We start from the raw sequence: 15,467 nt of genomic DNA, 5'->3' as shown, positions 1-15,467 counted from the left end.
CCGTGTCTTTCGATCCTTTTGAAAGAAAAACACTCAATGTATTATCACTAACGATAACTTACGTATAACGCACAGATTTTCAGTACGTACGATTCGAGGTAAACAATGAATATCTGTATCAAGCTACGGGTCGCTGAGCATAAATAAATTGACTATAATTATGCATAACGGCTTCGACGTACTCATCACCAAGCCATATATTGATTATACGTTAAATAGCCGATGTACCACAATCGAGGTATAACATTCGTAAATATATTCTCATTATTCACGGGCCGTCTATTGCCTTTACATTTTAATACGCAGTGTTTCTTTTTCCTTGGCACCCTTGTAGAAAGGCTGAACCCCTTAAAATCACAATGTTTAAGCGCCCTCGAATATCAGTTTGGTTTGGAAAGGGACAGTATCAGAGTAAATTCTAATAAATGGGGCAAATTATTTTCTTGATAAAGTTCTATTTCTTATACGGTTCTACTGCATTCGACTAAAAAGTTGGATGAAGTTTGAAACTTATGAAAGTTAGGCCAGAATCTCAACATTATAACGATGATACGTGAGATGTTTGTCCTATAAGAGATCAGCAGACGAGACGAAATGTTGTTAAGCGGTTTTATGATGTTATAATTGCGATCTTGAACAAGTTGAAAATTTATTAATTTACTGTACAAGCAAGCCACCGGAGAATAAAGAGAAAATTATAGGGAGAAAGAGATGATGGGGAAAGAAGAAAAATTCCCTTAGCCGATAAAACACTTTCCAACAAAAGCTCGTATTACAAGACAGTCACCTTAGTGTATAGTGTACAATGTATGTTAACACAGCTCCCGGATTGAGGGAACCTGGTTCCTTGTAAAGAAAAACCGAAGCGTCATCGACAGTCGCTTATAATTCCGTCGTTTTGTGAACATCGGTTGTTCTGTATTTTACTTAAAAATGGGAAGAAGGCGTGTTTATTTTGAAATAATTAACTGCAATCAGCTAGATTCAACGAAGTTCAATATTATATAAGAATAACATTATCTCTCACTGTAAAACGTAACGAAAAAAATTCAAACCTACAAATTTTATATGCAGAACTAGAAATATTACTCACAACAGGTTAATTAAAAACATTATGATTACAACTCCAAGAAACCGTCGTTCGTACTACTCTGTCAAATTAAATAGCTTATTCTGCTGGTATAAAGTAAAGAATACTTTATAAATTGCTGCAGCTGAATTTTTTTTCTCACTGCAAACACGCTACATACACAAAATTGCTGTAGGTAAATGGAATTAATAATCTTGAGTTTAATTAAAATATATATGTGACTGTCATTGAAGAGATTTTCATAAAATTCAAGCATAACCAAAATATATGCCATATCTATTAAAATAGGACTGACAGTAGGAAAAAAAATCAAAAAAACAGAGAAATGACGTGATTTTTCTGAAGTTATCAGCAACTGAATATTTCGAATTGAAGCTTCCAGTCTTTTACTGATATTATTATTAAATGTTGACCAGGGATTCTCTTTCAAAAAAAAGAGACAATCAACTCTGAACTAACTTCTCGAACTCTGATTCTGTTATCGTTTTTGTTCCGTGACGTTTTACTGGATCGTACGGCCGTTAAATCCCCTTATCAAGATAAAACAACTGACATTCGACCGTGTTCCGACAACGAACCTTGTATTTTCCATGCCTTGTACCCAGCTGTCGAGATATTCTACACCCGCTACGAGATAACAATACAAGCCGACGGTACGCTAATGGTAACAAGATTAATACAATAACCGTAATTAAACCTGATAAAACATAGTTAAGTGCGGTACTTGAGTACTGAACAAACCTTGGCGACAATCGCGTTTAATTTCACTCGAGAATTAGAGTAACAAGCAATGTCTCTCCGCCTCTTCCCTTTGCTTACCTTCGACAAACAGAAAGAATCCCTCCGGATTTTTCATCAGTATACGCAGTGCCTTCAAAGTCATTTCGGTAAGCGACGGATCGCCTGTACCATTTGTGTTTCGGTCGACGTCGAAATCCATGTGCGAGTAGGCGAACAAACCTGAAGAGGAGAAAAAAGAATCATAGACATTGTGACATCGAAAACGAACCGCAACGTGCAAAATACACTGTAATAAAAACAGAAAATAAATAAAAAAGAAAAAAAAAACTCTCAGTCAATTCATTTCCGACGATAAAAAACAAGCCGCGTCTCGTAAATCTTTCCCAAATATATCTGCACAGTGTGAACCTACTCCGGTAAGCTCAACGCAGCTATAAGGTGCACAATGTTGATACTTTTCCGCAGATTTCCTCCGCATTGATACCGAGCTTTTGAAACGTAGCTCATGCAGGTCTAGCTAACGGGCAAAATCCTTCGTGGCTTTCTTTCGTTGGTGTTTGAATGACTCGATTTAACGCGGATCAGAGCACAGCAACGTATAAATGCGGCCCTTGTCGCACAGACGGAATTTAACCCGGCACGTTATTACGCCGATGGTTTACGTAGGTACGTCTGTACAGAATCGTCTGTGTATTGAACGCGAGGGTCGTCAGGTGAGGAGAAATAAGGACAAGAGTTGGCGGGGGCGAATGAAATACACGGTAGTAACTCATTTCAGTAGGGAAGATAACAGTGTAGGATATAACCGCAAAGAGCGTTGCACGGTGGCGTTGCCACGCAGAGTTGGGACGATCGCGAAGGGATTATCGCAGAGCTTTGTATTCCTGTTAAGCTGCAGCCACGGCCGCGTTCAGCTTGGTTAGAAGAATATTTAAGCAAGATTGAAAGGTGTGTAAGTAGAGATGGGCGCTGCTGGTTGAGGCGCGAGTACCCTTAATACGCCACTGAACTATTTTCGTTGTGAAAAGTTGGCTAAGCGAAAGCTCGTTACAGTGCATGAAGTTTCCGGCGTGCAAGCTCCGTATCTGAGTACTCGGCACGTATCAGGTACCGCGATAGCGCACGTTCATTAGTGTCCGTAACTTCCGTTTCCGGTCTAATCGCAAGACTGGGCGGGGGTCAAAATTTCGTAAGATCAAAAAGTCGACTGGTCGAAAAACCGAAATCTTCTAGATACGAACTTTAAAACAACGAATGATCAGCGTACCCAAGTTGGGATTTTTGGTAAATCACCCAGTAGAATAATCGTTTTCCCGAAAGTTCATTTAACCGAACACTCTCTTCTTCGGAAAAGGATTTTCAGAACAGTCGGGACTCCGAATGACCAAAGCACAGAATGCGGAGGTACAGAAAAACGAAAGTTCCGAAAGTAAAAACTGAGAGTGGCTAATACTTCGAACAGCCGCAAAACCGAAAAAATTTCTCGTCGAACGTCAAAGTTCGGAAGGAGCAAAATTACGATCTGCAAAATGTAGAAGGCCCAGAAAGCCGAAAGGTTGCAATACGGTTGTCACAGTTACGTAGACTTATGCTAGATGACACTAGATACCGGCCATCAGATACGTGTGGCGTTGGAGAAAATATACGAGTTTCCGGCATCATCCAGCCTTCCGGCATTTTGGCCATTCTGTCTTTAGCGGGTTTTGGGATTTCGACCTTTGGAGTCTTTGGTCAGTCGTTATTGATAAATTCAGATTCGTAAATTTTCGACACAGGCATGAGTCTGAGATTTGAAAAGTCAACTTTTTGACTCTTCGGTATTTTCGCAAAATTTATTTATACATTTTGGCGTTCTCAATTTTTATTTTTCCACAAGTCATCTTATCGTATTTACGGTCTTTCTAAGTTTTTAACCGTCGATAGTTTAACTTTTGGGATTTCGTCCCGTCGAATATGTGGTCTTTCGCATTTTTGTACCCCACCCCACAGATCAGAAACACGTGAGATGACATCGCGAACGGAAAACGGTGTTGGTATCTCGTTGTTGTTATCATTGTCATTACTATTGAAAGGCTGGAAACTACGCCCGGAATTTCAACCCGAACTGACAGCTCAATGGCTCGTCCGACGTCCCTGACGGACGCAAAACTCGACGTCGACTATGTATATGCGCCCGAAATACGGCCGGACCGCAAACGGCTCTCACTACTTGCAGCGTGCGCTTCGGCTGCCTGTCTGACTGCAGCGCGATACTCGTCACTGTAGGTTGTACGTTGTACTCTTCGTACTTGGCGCAACAACGCTCACAATCACTTTTGCTGACGGTTATACGCACAGCTGGGAATAACCGGCCTCTCGACTAAACACGCTGGAATTTTATCCAGTGACTGGAAGCCAGCCACCGCAACGCGGGGACGGCTGCAGTGGTGAACTAAACCGGACAAGCCGGCTGTCTGATTCTCGTAAATCACAAACCACTGCCTGGCGTAGGTGTGTTTGACTACAAACGAACGTACATTTTGTCTCCACACCGTGGAAAACCGGTGATTAATGTGTTATTGAAGGGATGACAGAATTCAAAAAACTGATCATACTGCAATCGGTTTTGCAGTCTCAGCCAGCATTTAATTTTTATTCAGTTAGTTAATGCACCGATACGAATGTCGAATTTGAATTACGAAATCTATCGAAGTTATTCGATTTGTCGTATTCAAGATTCTCCGACTTCCCCTGATTATGAAAACTTCCCGAAATTCTCAGAGATTTTTCGATCTCATCCGCAAATTCGATTACTTCTTGTCTTGACCATTCGTACTCCGAAGAATATACGAGGGAGGAATTCAAACGTCAACTCACCAAGTAAGTGGTTGACCTTGCGAGGGTCAACGTTTTCCAGTTGTTCCTTGTTCCACACGTATTCGGCGTCGATGTTGCGAAGGCGACGCTCGCGTGACCATTCCTCGATCAGGTTTCGGCCGTCGAGTCGGCGACCCTCCTTCTCAGGTTCCTCAGGATCCATGGCAACCTTGGGTACGAAGTGCCTTCTTCCTCCGCCCAGCAGAACCTGCACAATAAAACACACGCGAGGCTAGCTACAGGCTGCGATACAGGCTTATTGTTCAGCGGCAAAGGGTCTTGTGCGGTTTGTTTTTTTGCCGTTTTTACTTCGCTCTTCGATCGATCAATCACTCACGCGGTTGACGTCGATTTTCAAAGGTTCTACCGAGAAAATATAATGCGTATCAATATATCACGCTTTAGGTAATACGTATGGCATACATTCAACAGCGCGAAAAGTCCTTCAAATCCATACGCGTATACTTGGTACTGCGGCGAGGATTTATCATTATATAACGTATTTAGTTGTATGCGAAATGCGATATCTGACAACCGTCCCTCGCGCACGCGATATCTAGATTTATCGATGGACTTTTTTTCACGGTTTTTTCTTTATTTAAGTTTTCAGAATTATACATCTGCAATGAATTTATTGACGATGCTGGGGTTTTACCACGCCGAAGTTTGCTGTGGTATTACAATAATATTTTCAAGTCAAATAAGTCAATCGCAGAGAAATTTTCGCATAATTGGTTCGTGTGCAAGTAGGTTATTCCTTTGGATGCAGATTAACTTTTTATTCGATACACAACCTAATCGCGCGAGACAAACTTAGAAAAAAAAAAAATACGTAAGGGTATCAAAAACACCTGAGACACATGACGGTGAAAAGTTTTTTGAACAGGGATTCTTAAGCAGTTACTTTTTTTTGGAAATAATTTTTCGAGTGTCATTGACGAATAAAATATCTGACTATTCTTTCTGCGTTTCTTCTTCTTTTCTACTTTCGATCTTCGATCAGTGGCGATGAAATTAATAGATGTGAAACGTAAAAGTAAAAATTAAAAAAAAGCAATAATTCTTCAGAAGTCACTAATTTTATGTTACTTTTCAACAAGAAATAACTTGGGCATATAACATGGATGACTCAATGATCAATTAAGCAAAACGTATGAGCTTAATTGACACAATTCTTTCGCTCGGATGAACGCCTAAAGCGGCGAGTTCGGTGGACTTCCCGTAATTTTTCGGTATACAGGCGTCGTTCAATCACAGTTTCAGGTCTCGTGAGAGAAATAAAAATAAATGGAGCGGGTACAGCTGTAGCTCAGTATCCATGCAGCAGACTTACGTTAATGTTACGGCCAGGCTCGTCCTCGAGAAATTGTCGAGCAATGTCCTTACAGGAGCGTCTCGCAGCCGGTGGAACCTTGCCGTCATCCTCCCAATAGCGACTGGATGCGTGGCTGAACAACGCCGCTGGCGTCGCGTGCGTCACTCTCGTCGTCGTCACTACGCCGGTTGACTTTCCTGCGAAGGCACGAATAAGACTGATCAGGAATCGCGGAGCGTAAAATAAAATTCAGAAATCACCAGCGTCTACGCTATAATATATACATTAATCGAGATTTAATCGCGCCAAGCCGTATAGCCGCGGGACGGCGCCACTTTCGACGATCCGTGACGTCAAAAGAGCTCCGGCCAATCACAGGCGGCGTTTCACCAGCCGCGCGAAATTCGAAATGAGCGAATGTCGAACGAAGAGATTCGTTTCGAAAAGCGCCGTTCGTGGCTGTGACAAATAATCATTTTATCGATGAATAATTACGCAGGATGTGGTGCACAGCGTTATAGACTACAGGGCAGAATTCCGTACGAAAATGCTTGCATATTATATACAACGCAGTTTTTTCGTGGCTTGGTTTATAATTAAATTTACGAAGCGTATAGAAAGAATAATTGATTTCTCTCGTCGAAGGCTCGCGATGCATACGTGTGGATATATCCCCGTTCATCATGGTCTGTGGAATTCAATTATTAACAAAAGGAGGAAAAAAGAACCCTTAGCATAAAAAAGAAAATGAAAAAAAAGTGTCACCGTTCATAACCGGGCGTTGAAGCTGACCCGAGGAAGCGTATTTCATCAAACAAAGAGACTCAATTTCCTCTGATATATCCCGCACAACGTTGCCCTGTTTTCTCAGTTTCTCTTCGTTCTTCATTCCCTCCTTCCTTTCTCTCTCCCTCTCTCCCTCTTTGTATGATACAACATTAGCTGATATACATTACCCACGTACATATGCAACTATATGATTGTTCATCATAATGTACAAAAAATAAATCGCAATTAATTTAATCTCTCTTTCTTCCTCTCTCTACCCTTTCTTAACTTTCTTAGTAGCTGTTTCTCGTCTTCTTTTCACAGATATTCTTTCCCTTTGACCGGTCCAGATTTACCAGCTATCCGTCGCGTTGTTGTGAAATGGAAACCGCCTTCTCCAAGCTTCTCGGAATTTCTCAATCCATCGACCAAAGCTGAAGTTCGTATTAAAAAACTAAAATTTGGTTACTAAAGCTGGAAACCGCAGTAAATCGCTGAGGTTAAAGTATAGATTAGTGAAGAAAAATGATTACGCGAGAGACTTGAGCTTCGATCTTTGATCAAGCAATCTGTTCCGCAGCATTCTGGAGAGGCAGGTCAATCACGGTTCCATCTTCTCGTCTGATAGAAAATGTGCAGGCATGCAAAATTGCAACTTCCGAAAGAAGAATTTTCCCATGCATGGAATGCGAGCGAGCCATCTCTTTCCTGCTCCATCTGGATTAATCGTTTGGGGTTAAATTAGTTTCATCGAGTAGCATTCATCCGTTACATTCATTGGATAGAACCGACACCCGGTACGCGAAGAGTTATCGACGGTATTGAAATGGCCGTGTAGACTCAAGCTGACCTGTTTTCTATTTTATCCGCATTCGACCTCTGTTAGAACCACCTCTCCGGCCAATGATTTCCATTCATCAAAAGAACCACCCTCCTATGATTTACTCTTCTTTTTTCTTGGATGAGTTAATTAACTTTTTCAAGATCCTCTCTCTTCGAATTTTCTCGAGGAAAGAGCTATCAGCACGTTATTATACCTTTTATAATATTTCATCAAACCCGTTTTGCTCCCTCCTAAGTTTACCGATCGTCAACATTTACCATGCAGGGCTGTCAAAGCTTTGAAGATCACCGAAAATTATCGCGAAAAATATCTATAAACTCATCGTTTTCAAATGAAAATGAAAACACCTGCAATCTCTGACGAAATTTCAAAGTTTAGGGTCATCCTGCCAAAGTAAAATTGACTTCGGCGCGAGACTAAAACTCGGAACGATCTAGTATAACGTTCGAACGACATTTCGTGGACCGGTTCAACGCCGTAAACCAGACTATTTAGACCAGAGAATGGGTAACTGAAAAATTATCGTCCCACGATAACCAAACGCTGACTTCGGATAAGGCCGGTGTTGAAACTGAGGGTCCTTTGGCCGGCCGTTCGACCATTTTATCGCTAAGATCTGGGGTCTCGTTTCTCACAGGCGTACACGAATGTGCGCGTAACGCGTCGACGTATACTTGACCAAACATTGTATCGGGATACACATTATTCACCGTTGAACTCGTTGTCAGTTTGCACAATCATTTCGTAAACAGATCCGGACGAATGAAAATTCGGCAAAATCGCAGCGATCAGATTGTCCGTTTTAGATGCCTGTTATACACATTCGTAAAAATGATCGTAAAATTCAACAGCTATGACCAGTAGTAAGATCTCCGGCGAGTTAAGTTATCCCTGCACGCGAGCGGATAAAATACGTGAAAATCAGAACAAATTCTGACATTTTATAAACAGAGTGTATAAATTATTTATAAAGTCACAACTAGCCCGACGCGTTTTTATAGCTACTTTAGGGGCAGACAGAGGGAAAGAAAGACTCACTGCGAAGCGTGCGGGCGTGTTTGCCGCCCTTGATATAAAATAGCGTAACGGTGGCTATAAAAATTTATACACTGTGACCTCGGGGGTTGAATATTATATTCGAAAAGAAAGTGCGCGTCTGGATTAGCGTCGTGAAGCGTGTTTTTCCCAAGCCTAGAACCGTTCGAATTTCGAACCTCCGATCACGTGTCCATAATTCGCGCAGTTAATTACCTGCAGCCTTATCCCTTCGGATCAGAATTTCCTGGGTAATGGGGTAGCGAAAGGGGGATTTCACCCGACTAATATCATCACGAAATTGTGCGAGTATAGTTTATGCCTGGAGATTAGCGAAATTTTCCTTCTAAAATCAATGTGCCCTATGTACACGGAGTTCTGGGACAGTGCTGTTATTTCATTCATCGAGTAAGTTTCTTTTCCACCCTGCAACTCGCGAATATATCTCTGGATCGTATTAGAGCTTTGCCAATTATCCAGACGTGTGTGCAAGGTGCAATGATTGTGACCTTGTTTCGCATATTATTTATTATTTTACGAACAATCTGTGCTTTCCGTATTTTATTTATTTTTTTTTTAAATTCTGTATGGTTATTTTGTTCTTGTTTTTTTTTTTTTTCTTTTTAATCTTCCTTTTGTTGTTTTTCCACACCCGTGTAAATATTTTCTTACGAGGGTTGACCTTTGTTTAATATCAAAAACCAGCCACTGCTGGAGGTTTACGAGAGAAAGGTTGAAAGAAATTGCGATTTGGGAAGGAAAAAACTGAGACGTATTTTTCTCTTTTGAATGGGGATATTGGGGAGTAAAAAATTTTACGGAAGGTAAGACCGGTCGCGTGTAACATAATACGTTTATTGATTACATGCGTGTATTATATACACGAGCAAAATACTTTCAGTTTCGTGAAAAGAAGGAGAGTTTAAAGTAAAAATAAAACTCGGAAAAAGGCGAACAATTCAATTCTACCCAAGACGAGCTTTCTGGAGCTCACTTTCGGAAGGTATCTCTGTTCTCAAGCAATTTCTTCGATCACTCAATATAAACTCGATTTTTGGGGAATCTCAATCGAATCTTACGCTTAGCTAAAGGACGATATACGCATACATACAACAGAATTCTGATCGGATAGCGAAAGGTGAATCCGAGACGAAATGCGTATCCGGTGAAAGGATACGGCCGGGATGAATTTTAGCTGTGCACACGAAGGATGAAAAAATCGCGGGGGAACGGATGGCTGGGAAATGACATTTTCTCGACGTACATCGGTCAAAAAGTAAAGATGTCACTCAGAGGAGGGACGATGCAGAGCTTTAAAAACTGGGGAAAAAGTCTTATTCGCCTAATAATTTAAACCCGATTGAAAGCCAACGTGCATCTTGTGACGGCTGACTGCACAAAAGCCGTATATTATGGCCGCGAGGAGCGTGAAAAAATTCCTAAAGCAAATGGCATTGAATTTTTAAAAGGAACGTCTTCTTTGCCGCGAATATTTAGGCGGACGAAAGAGCCTCGCGGCATTAAATTTTGCTTCCCATTAAGCCCGCCACCCCCTTCGCTTCATTCTTGTACCGTGATGAAAAATTTACAAGTGTATACTAGAATTACCGTTCAAGCTTATATTCTCCTTATTCAACGGTCTTACGGAGCGGTAGGAAGTGAATTCACGTTCAGAAATTTCGAAACAAAGAGCTTACAAATAAGACCAGAAACAAAACGCCGGGAGTATTTTCATGTATACTTACCAAGATTCCCTGCAACGATCGACCCTCAAAACGTGGAGACACAAGGCCGAGCTTTACGGTCCCCGGTTTAATCGCCGCGAATTTGAAAGAAGCTTGAAAAATTTGTGAGTTGAAAACCCCGGAACAATGAATAAAAAAAAGTAAGCAAAGAAGAGAAAAATTCGTCCAAGGGAGAAAGGGACGATAAATTTAAAGGCCGCGAATGTCGGACTTTTAATACCCTCGAGTGGTATATTATCGTTATAATTAGTAGCCAGCTGATTCATTACCAAATTGTAAAGTATTTCCCTAAAGTCACAGCGGCACATGGCGGTGCTGCTCGTTCAGCTACCGACCCGAAAATTATTTCCACATGGTAAAACTGCACCAATTTTCAAACGCGTCTTGTCCAGGGAGCTTTTTCTCACCAGAATTCCAACAAGAATTCAACAGCGCGTAGAACGAGTTGCTTAGAGTGAAATGCGACGCGATATTGCGAGCAATTTGGGAGCCGTGGTCGGAGGCGAAAGGAGTAGATTCGCGGATAGATAAAAGGGGATGCTGCGGGGCCGGAAAGCCGAGGGCGAAGGCGGGGGCGGGGAACCCGAGCTAACGTTCCCGTGCAATTAATCAACCAGGCAATCAATCTTAATGAGCCGAGCGGTCGTGCAACCAACCAAGAAGAGCTTGCGTCTCGGCATATGTGAGACCCGCACGCCACACTCTGCGGGTCTCTGGAACTTCGGAGTAAAACTGCGGTTTTAGTCGCTCTCACGGAACAGATCTATCCTCCGTATCCAAGAGCGATGGGAAAGTGAAGGAATTCGAAAGTGGGTCTGGAGCCTGGAGAATTCGGTCGGGTTTATCTCTCACCGAGATCCTTCGATTCAGCCGTATTTATCACGTCAGTGATGGACGCCTTTTACCCCGCGAAGATCAATCCGAACTGCGACCTGATCAGGGATCGAATAAACTCTTCGATTCGACCCTCACTTTTCGCATAACATTTTTCATTTTACGGTATAACGACGAAAATGTCGCTCGAGACTTCTTGACCCAAGTTTTTTTTTTAGTGCCAACTTCGCATTGGAATCCATCGAAGATTTATAAGAATTTGTAAAATTTCATGCGTTTCGAAAAGCTTTGTGACGATACTTTAAAGAATTTATAGAATTTTATCGGATTTTATAAAAGTCGATACAATGTTTGAGGGTTTTTTTTCTCCCTATTCTTCTTCTTCTTCTTCTTCTTCTTTGTTTTCTTCTCTTTTACAACTCAAAAGATAGTACGAGAAAACTTTTAAGAACATCGTAAGGTTTAACGATAATTTGTGGATTTAATCCAAACTTAATACATAAGAATTCAATATAAAAGAAAGAGACAAAATTCGACTCGGAAACTTGAAAGAATAATTTACGATATTCGATAAAATTATTTAAGCTTTGGTGAAAACTTTTAAAGAATTTATAGGATTTCAAGCGATTACATAAAAGTTGACATTATTTCGTGACGTTCTGTATAGGCAAAATTTAGAAAACATTTCATGCGAAAATCTGATGAGATTGATGGCTCAGGCCTGAGCGGTGAATATTGACGCCTAAAAAATTCTGCAAAACCGCACAAGCTCGTGATTGGCTTCGACAAGGAACCGGCTTGTGGCCGAATATCGAATACTTGAAATTCCCAATCCATCATCAGCTGAAAAACAGCACACCACGAAAAATTCAGTCGCCCCAGAGCGTAGGTAGTTTCTTACAGCACGTGAATCTCTGAACCTGTTCACACATACAAGCACGAAAGCTCTATTAGGAAATAATTGTCCCATAGAGGCCGAGGAAGATTCTCAATAAAAGACTGGAATCGCCCTCGAGTGGAACAATTTAATACAATAATCGTAGACACGCAAAAACAATCCTCGAGTCTGTTCGAGGCTTGAGCATAAAATATTTTTTGAAAAACGGCGTAGTTCAGATCGGAACCTTTATATTTTCCTAACTTGCTTACATCTCCTTTGCGTTAAACGCGGGTTGGAAAACCAATTGACGCGTTTATACCGATGAGCAAAGGTTTCTTCACCTGTGTACCTACCAACCGTATTTTTCACTTCAAAAAAGACGTCGGAAAAATGCAGATCAAACTCCAGCGTCGTCAGCCCCTCGATTCCCAGAGTAAATATGGTAAAAATTTTCTCTCATCGCGGTCTTTGATTCACCCTTCGAATCCGCTATGAAATGGTAACGACGATAACCGTTCGTGCGCACGCTTTTAAAAGAAGCAAACCCCAATCGACGTCAATAATTCTTTGTCTCGGATATAAATTTCCAGAATCCACCCGCTTTTTCACCAGTCCGTTCGTCTTCGCCTCGTCAAAACTATCGTGGCCTCACCTTGCTGCTGGGCCCAGCTGATCAGCGACGGTACCTTCGCGTTGTGGCTTGAGAAGCAGTTCTCGAATCTCGCAGAGGAATCGAGTCCGACGGTTTCGTAGTTGGCCTTAACACCGCAAAGCAGGGCGGTTGCGCAGGCCGAAGACTCGCCGACCTGAGCGTCCATGTTGTAGGTCTGAAACACGTAAAATAACGAAGAAAAATGTTTAGAAGTAAAGAAATGAGGAAAGAGAAAGCTCAGGGTACCCATATTTGGGGAATTCCATGCGAACCCAACCGTTCCTCGGACCTTCACGATTTTTGATTTTGTTTAAAATTTAAACAGTAGCTTAAATATGTTTAGATTTTTCATTCAACCAGTTAATCATTAATAAGTAGGTATTGAGAATGATTTTAAGTAGTAGCTTTTTTAAAATTCTCGAAAAAACTTCAAAAACTGTATTTCCTTTTCCAAACATTACAAGACCGAGCCTATGACAGGCCCATTTTTTTCTGTTTTTTTTTTTTCTTTTTTTTAGCACTTTTAATTTTTTGATTAATTAAAACGTTGCTTAAACGGTCTGAAAAGTCCCCAAAAATTCTCAGAGCTTTTATTTTCCACATAGAAGATTTCTCGACCGGTTTCATCCATTGATAGAAAATTTTCATAAAAATTCGCAGATAAAATCAAAGAGCCGACCAATTCGTCTGCCGTTTTTCGAACTTGTTTAATTATACGCGTATTCATAAAAAAAAAAAAAACATTGGCACACGTTATACTTATATTTAAAAAAAAATGGGAAAAATAGGCCTGTAATGGGCTTAGTCTTGAAATGCTTGGAATAGAATAAACAATTTCTGAGAATTTTGTTAGACTAAAAAAAAAATCATTTTCAACATCACACTAAATATTTATAAACAATTGAGCAGTTGCATAAAAAATCTGAAAAAATTCGGTGTACTGTTTCAGATTTGGGACAATTGCGGTGAAATCCTGAAACAAAATTATCGAGAGTGGTGGGGCACAAACGTTGGTCGGAATCGCATGGAATTCCCATGCATACATTATTATACATATATTCATGTTCTCAAGGATTTCGGTGACAGTTCCAAGTGACAAGAAACGAATTTCGCTCCTGCAGTTATATTCTCGGCCCTGAAGTTACATCTAGGTAGATAAAAAATACCGTTTTCCGCGGGGGGCGGAGCGCGAATTATGGATAAAACTGTCAGAGATGAATGAAATCCGCGTCGAGAAACTTGACTTATTGCAGTTGGTCACCGGGGTTCGAGTTTCCCGTGGCGGGCCATAAAACTGCAGATTATGATAATCTCCGGGTCGTTTTAGAGCCGCGGTTATAGGTGAATACTAGATTCAGAGTCGCGGGCATGACTCGAGAAACCGGGGTTAAATCTTTTCCGCGTTATTGAATTTAGCCGGGTGTGTTCTGCTGACGCCTTTGATGCTCGGAGCAGATTTCGGAGCTCTCAAACATCGAGTATAAGAGGTGTACGTAAAACGCCTGAAAAAGCCGTCAGGACCACTCGTCATTATCATAACACGGAAGGAGCGACTGTCAACGTCGATCGGGAAACTCTGTAGCTCCTGCCATCTTTCGCGCTTTATCCCTTATCCCTTTTGGATCGAAAAAGTCATTCGCCGATACGGGTATGCATACCCGTTAAGAAAAGATACGGATTTACAACACTGGGGAACATGAAGCGATTTTTCGCGAGCACCTCGTACAGCTTGTGACATAAATTTGATTCGTTTTTTCGCCAATTGTGTCGTACTGTTTGTTTTTTTTTTTTTCTGCGTGTTCTGTGAGCTCCTGATAATATTTTACAATTTTTTTTTGACATATGATTAAATTAATTGAATCTTGTAGATGTAACGTTAAAAATTAAATTCTTAAAAGTATTTCAAAACCTTACGAACTTTGCCACAAAATTTTCAAACTACTTTATGAAAATTTGCTTCGTCCCCCATAGATGCATCCGCAAATTAATTTGATAAATAAAAAAAAAAAAAACAAGGAACCACAGGTGCGAGTAGTCGGTACTGCGGAATAAAAGTACGCATGATCTACAGGCATTAAAACTTGTTTGAAATGAATTTATATTTATACTAATTTATTCCTCGGAATAAGTTCGTATTTACTATACCATGAAACAGAGCGGACGGTATGGTACGGGTTGATTCATGTGGTACGCAACTAATGCAGTGAAATATATATGCACACCCACAGGCCGCGGGTGATGATCTAGAAACTGTAATATTATTATAACGAATGGCGGATGTCGTGCGCATGCATAATCGCTTGTTTATGAAGAGAAACTTCACCAAGAACGCCGCGCGTTTCTGTTTTATGTACCGTATACAATAGACATGTATATATTTTCACGGAACACACCGTTCTGATAACAACTTATCGCGATGGTGAATTTTCCGCGTGTTGCAGGGTATGTTAATTAAGCTGGGGAGGGAGGGTAACGTCTTGGACGGTCTAAAGTCATATTTCCAGGAGTTTTGTATAAAGAAAATGAAAATGTTTGGTGACATTTCAATCTGAGTGCTTTATTGTTTATAGTTTATATGCGCCATGCCTCCATTCAATGAAAAAATTCTCAAGTATTCTTCAAACTATAAATAATAAAGCCTTCAAATTCAAATTGCTCCAAGTGTTGTCATTTACTTAAGAATTATGAGAAAGAACTCTTGTTTTGA

The 15,467-nt window shown here is 40.8% G+C and overlaps 1 protein-coding gene across 3 annotated transcripts in view; it reads right to left on the bottom strand.

The window, feature by feature from the left end:
- Window positions 1-15,467, bottom strand: part of LOC124219306 (alkaline phosphatase) — a 173,009-nt gene that overhangs the window by 8,274 nt on the left and 149,268 nt on the right. For all 3 annotated transcript variants that reach the window (XM_069136731.1, XM_069136732.1, XM_046626678.2), the window contains 4 exons: window positions 12,761-12,935; window positions 6,021-6,199; window positions 4,688-4,895; window positions 1,910-2,050 (listed from right to left, as the gene is read on the bottom strand). In XM_069136731.1, coding sequence (XP_068992832.1) covers window positions 1,910-2,050; window positions 4,688-4,895; window positions 6,021-6,199; window positions 12,761-12,935 — 703 coding nt within the window. The remainder of the gene's footprint in view (window positions 1-1,909; window positions 2,051-4,687; window positions 4,896-6,020; window positions 6,200-12,760; window positions 12,936-15,467) is intronic.

The sequence above is a fragment of the Neodiprion pinetum genome, chromosome 5 (assembly GCF_021155775.2).
Source record: "Neodiprion pinetum isolate iyNeoPine1 chromosome 5, iyNeoPine1.2, whole genome shotgun sequence".
Classification (NCBI taxonomy): Eukaryota; Metazoa; Arthropoda; class Insecta; order Hymenoptera; family Diprionidae; genus Neodiprion; species Neodiprion pinetum.
This window is presented reverse-complemented; position numbering and strand designations above follow the sequence as displayed.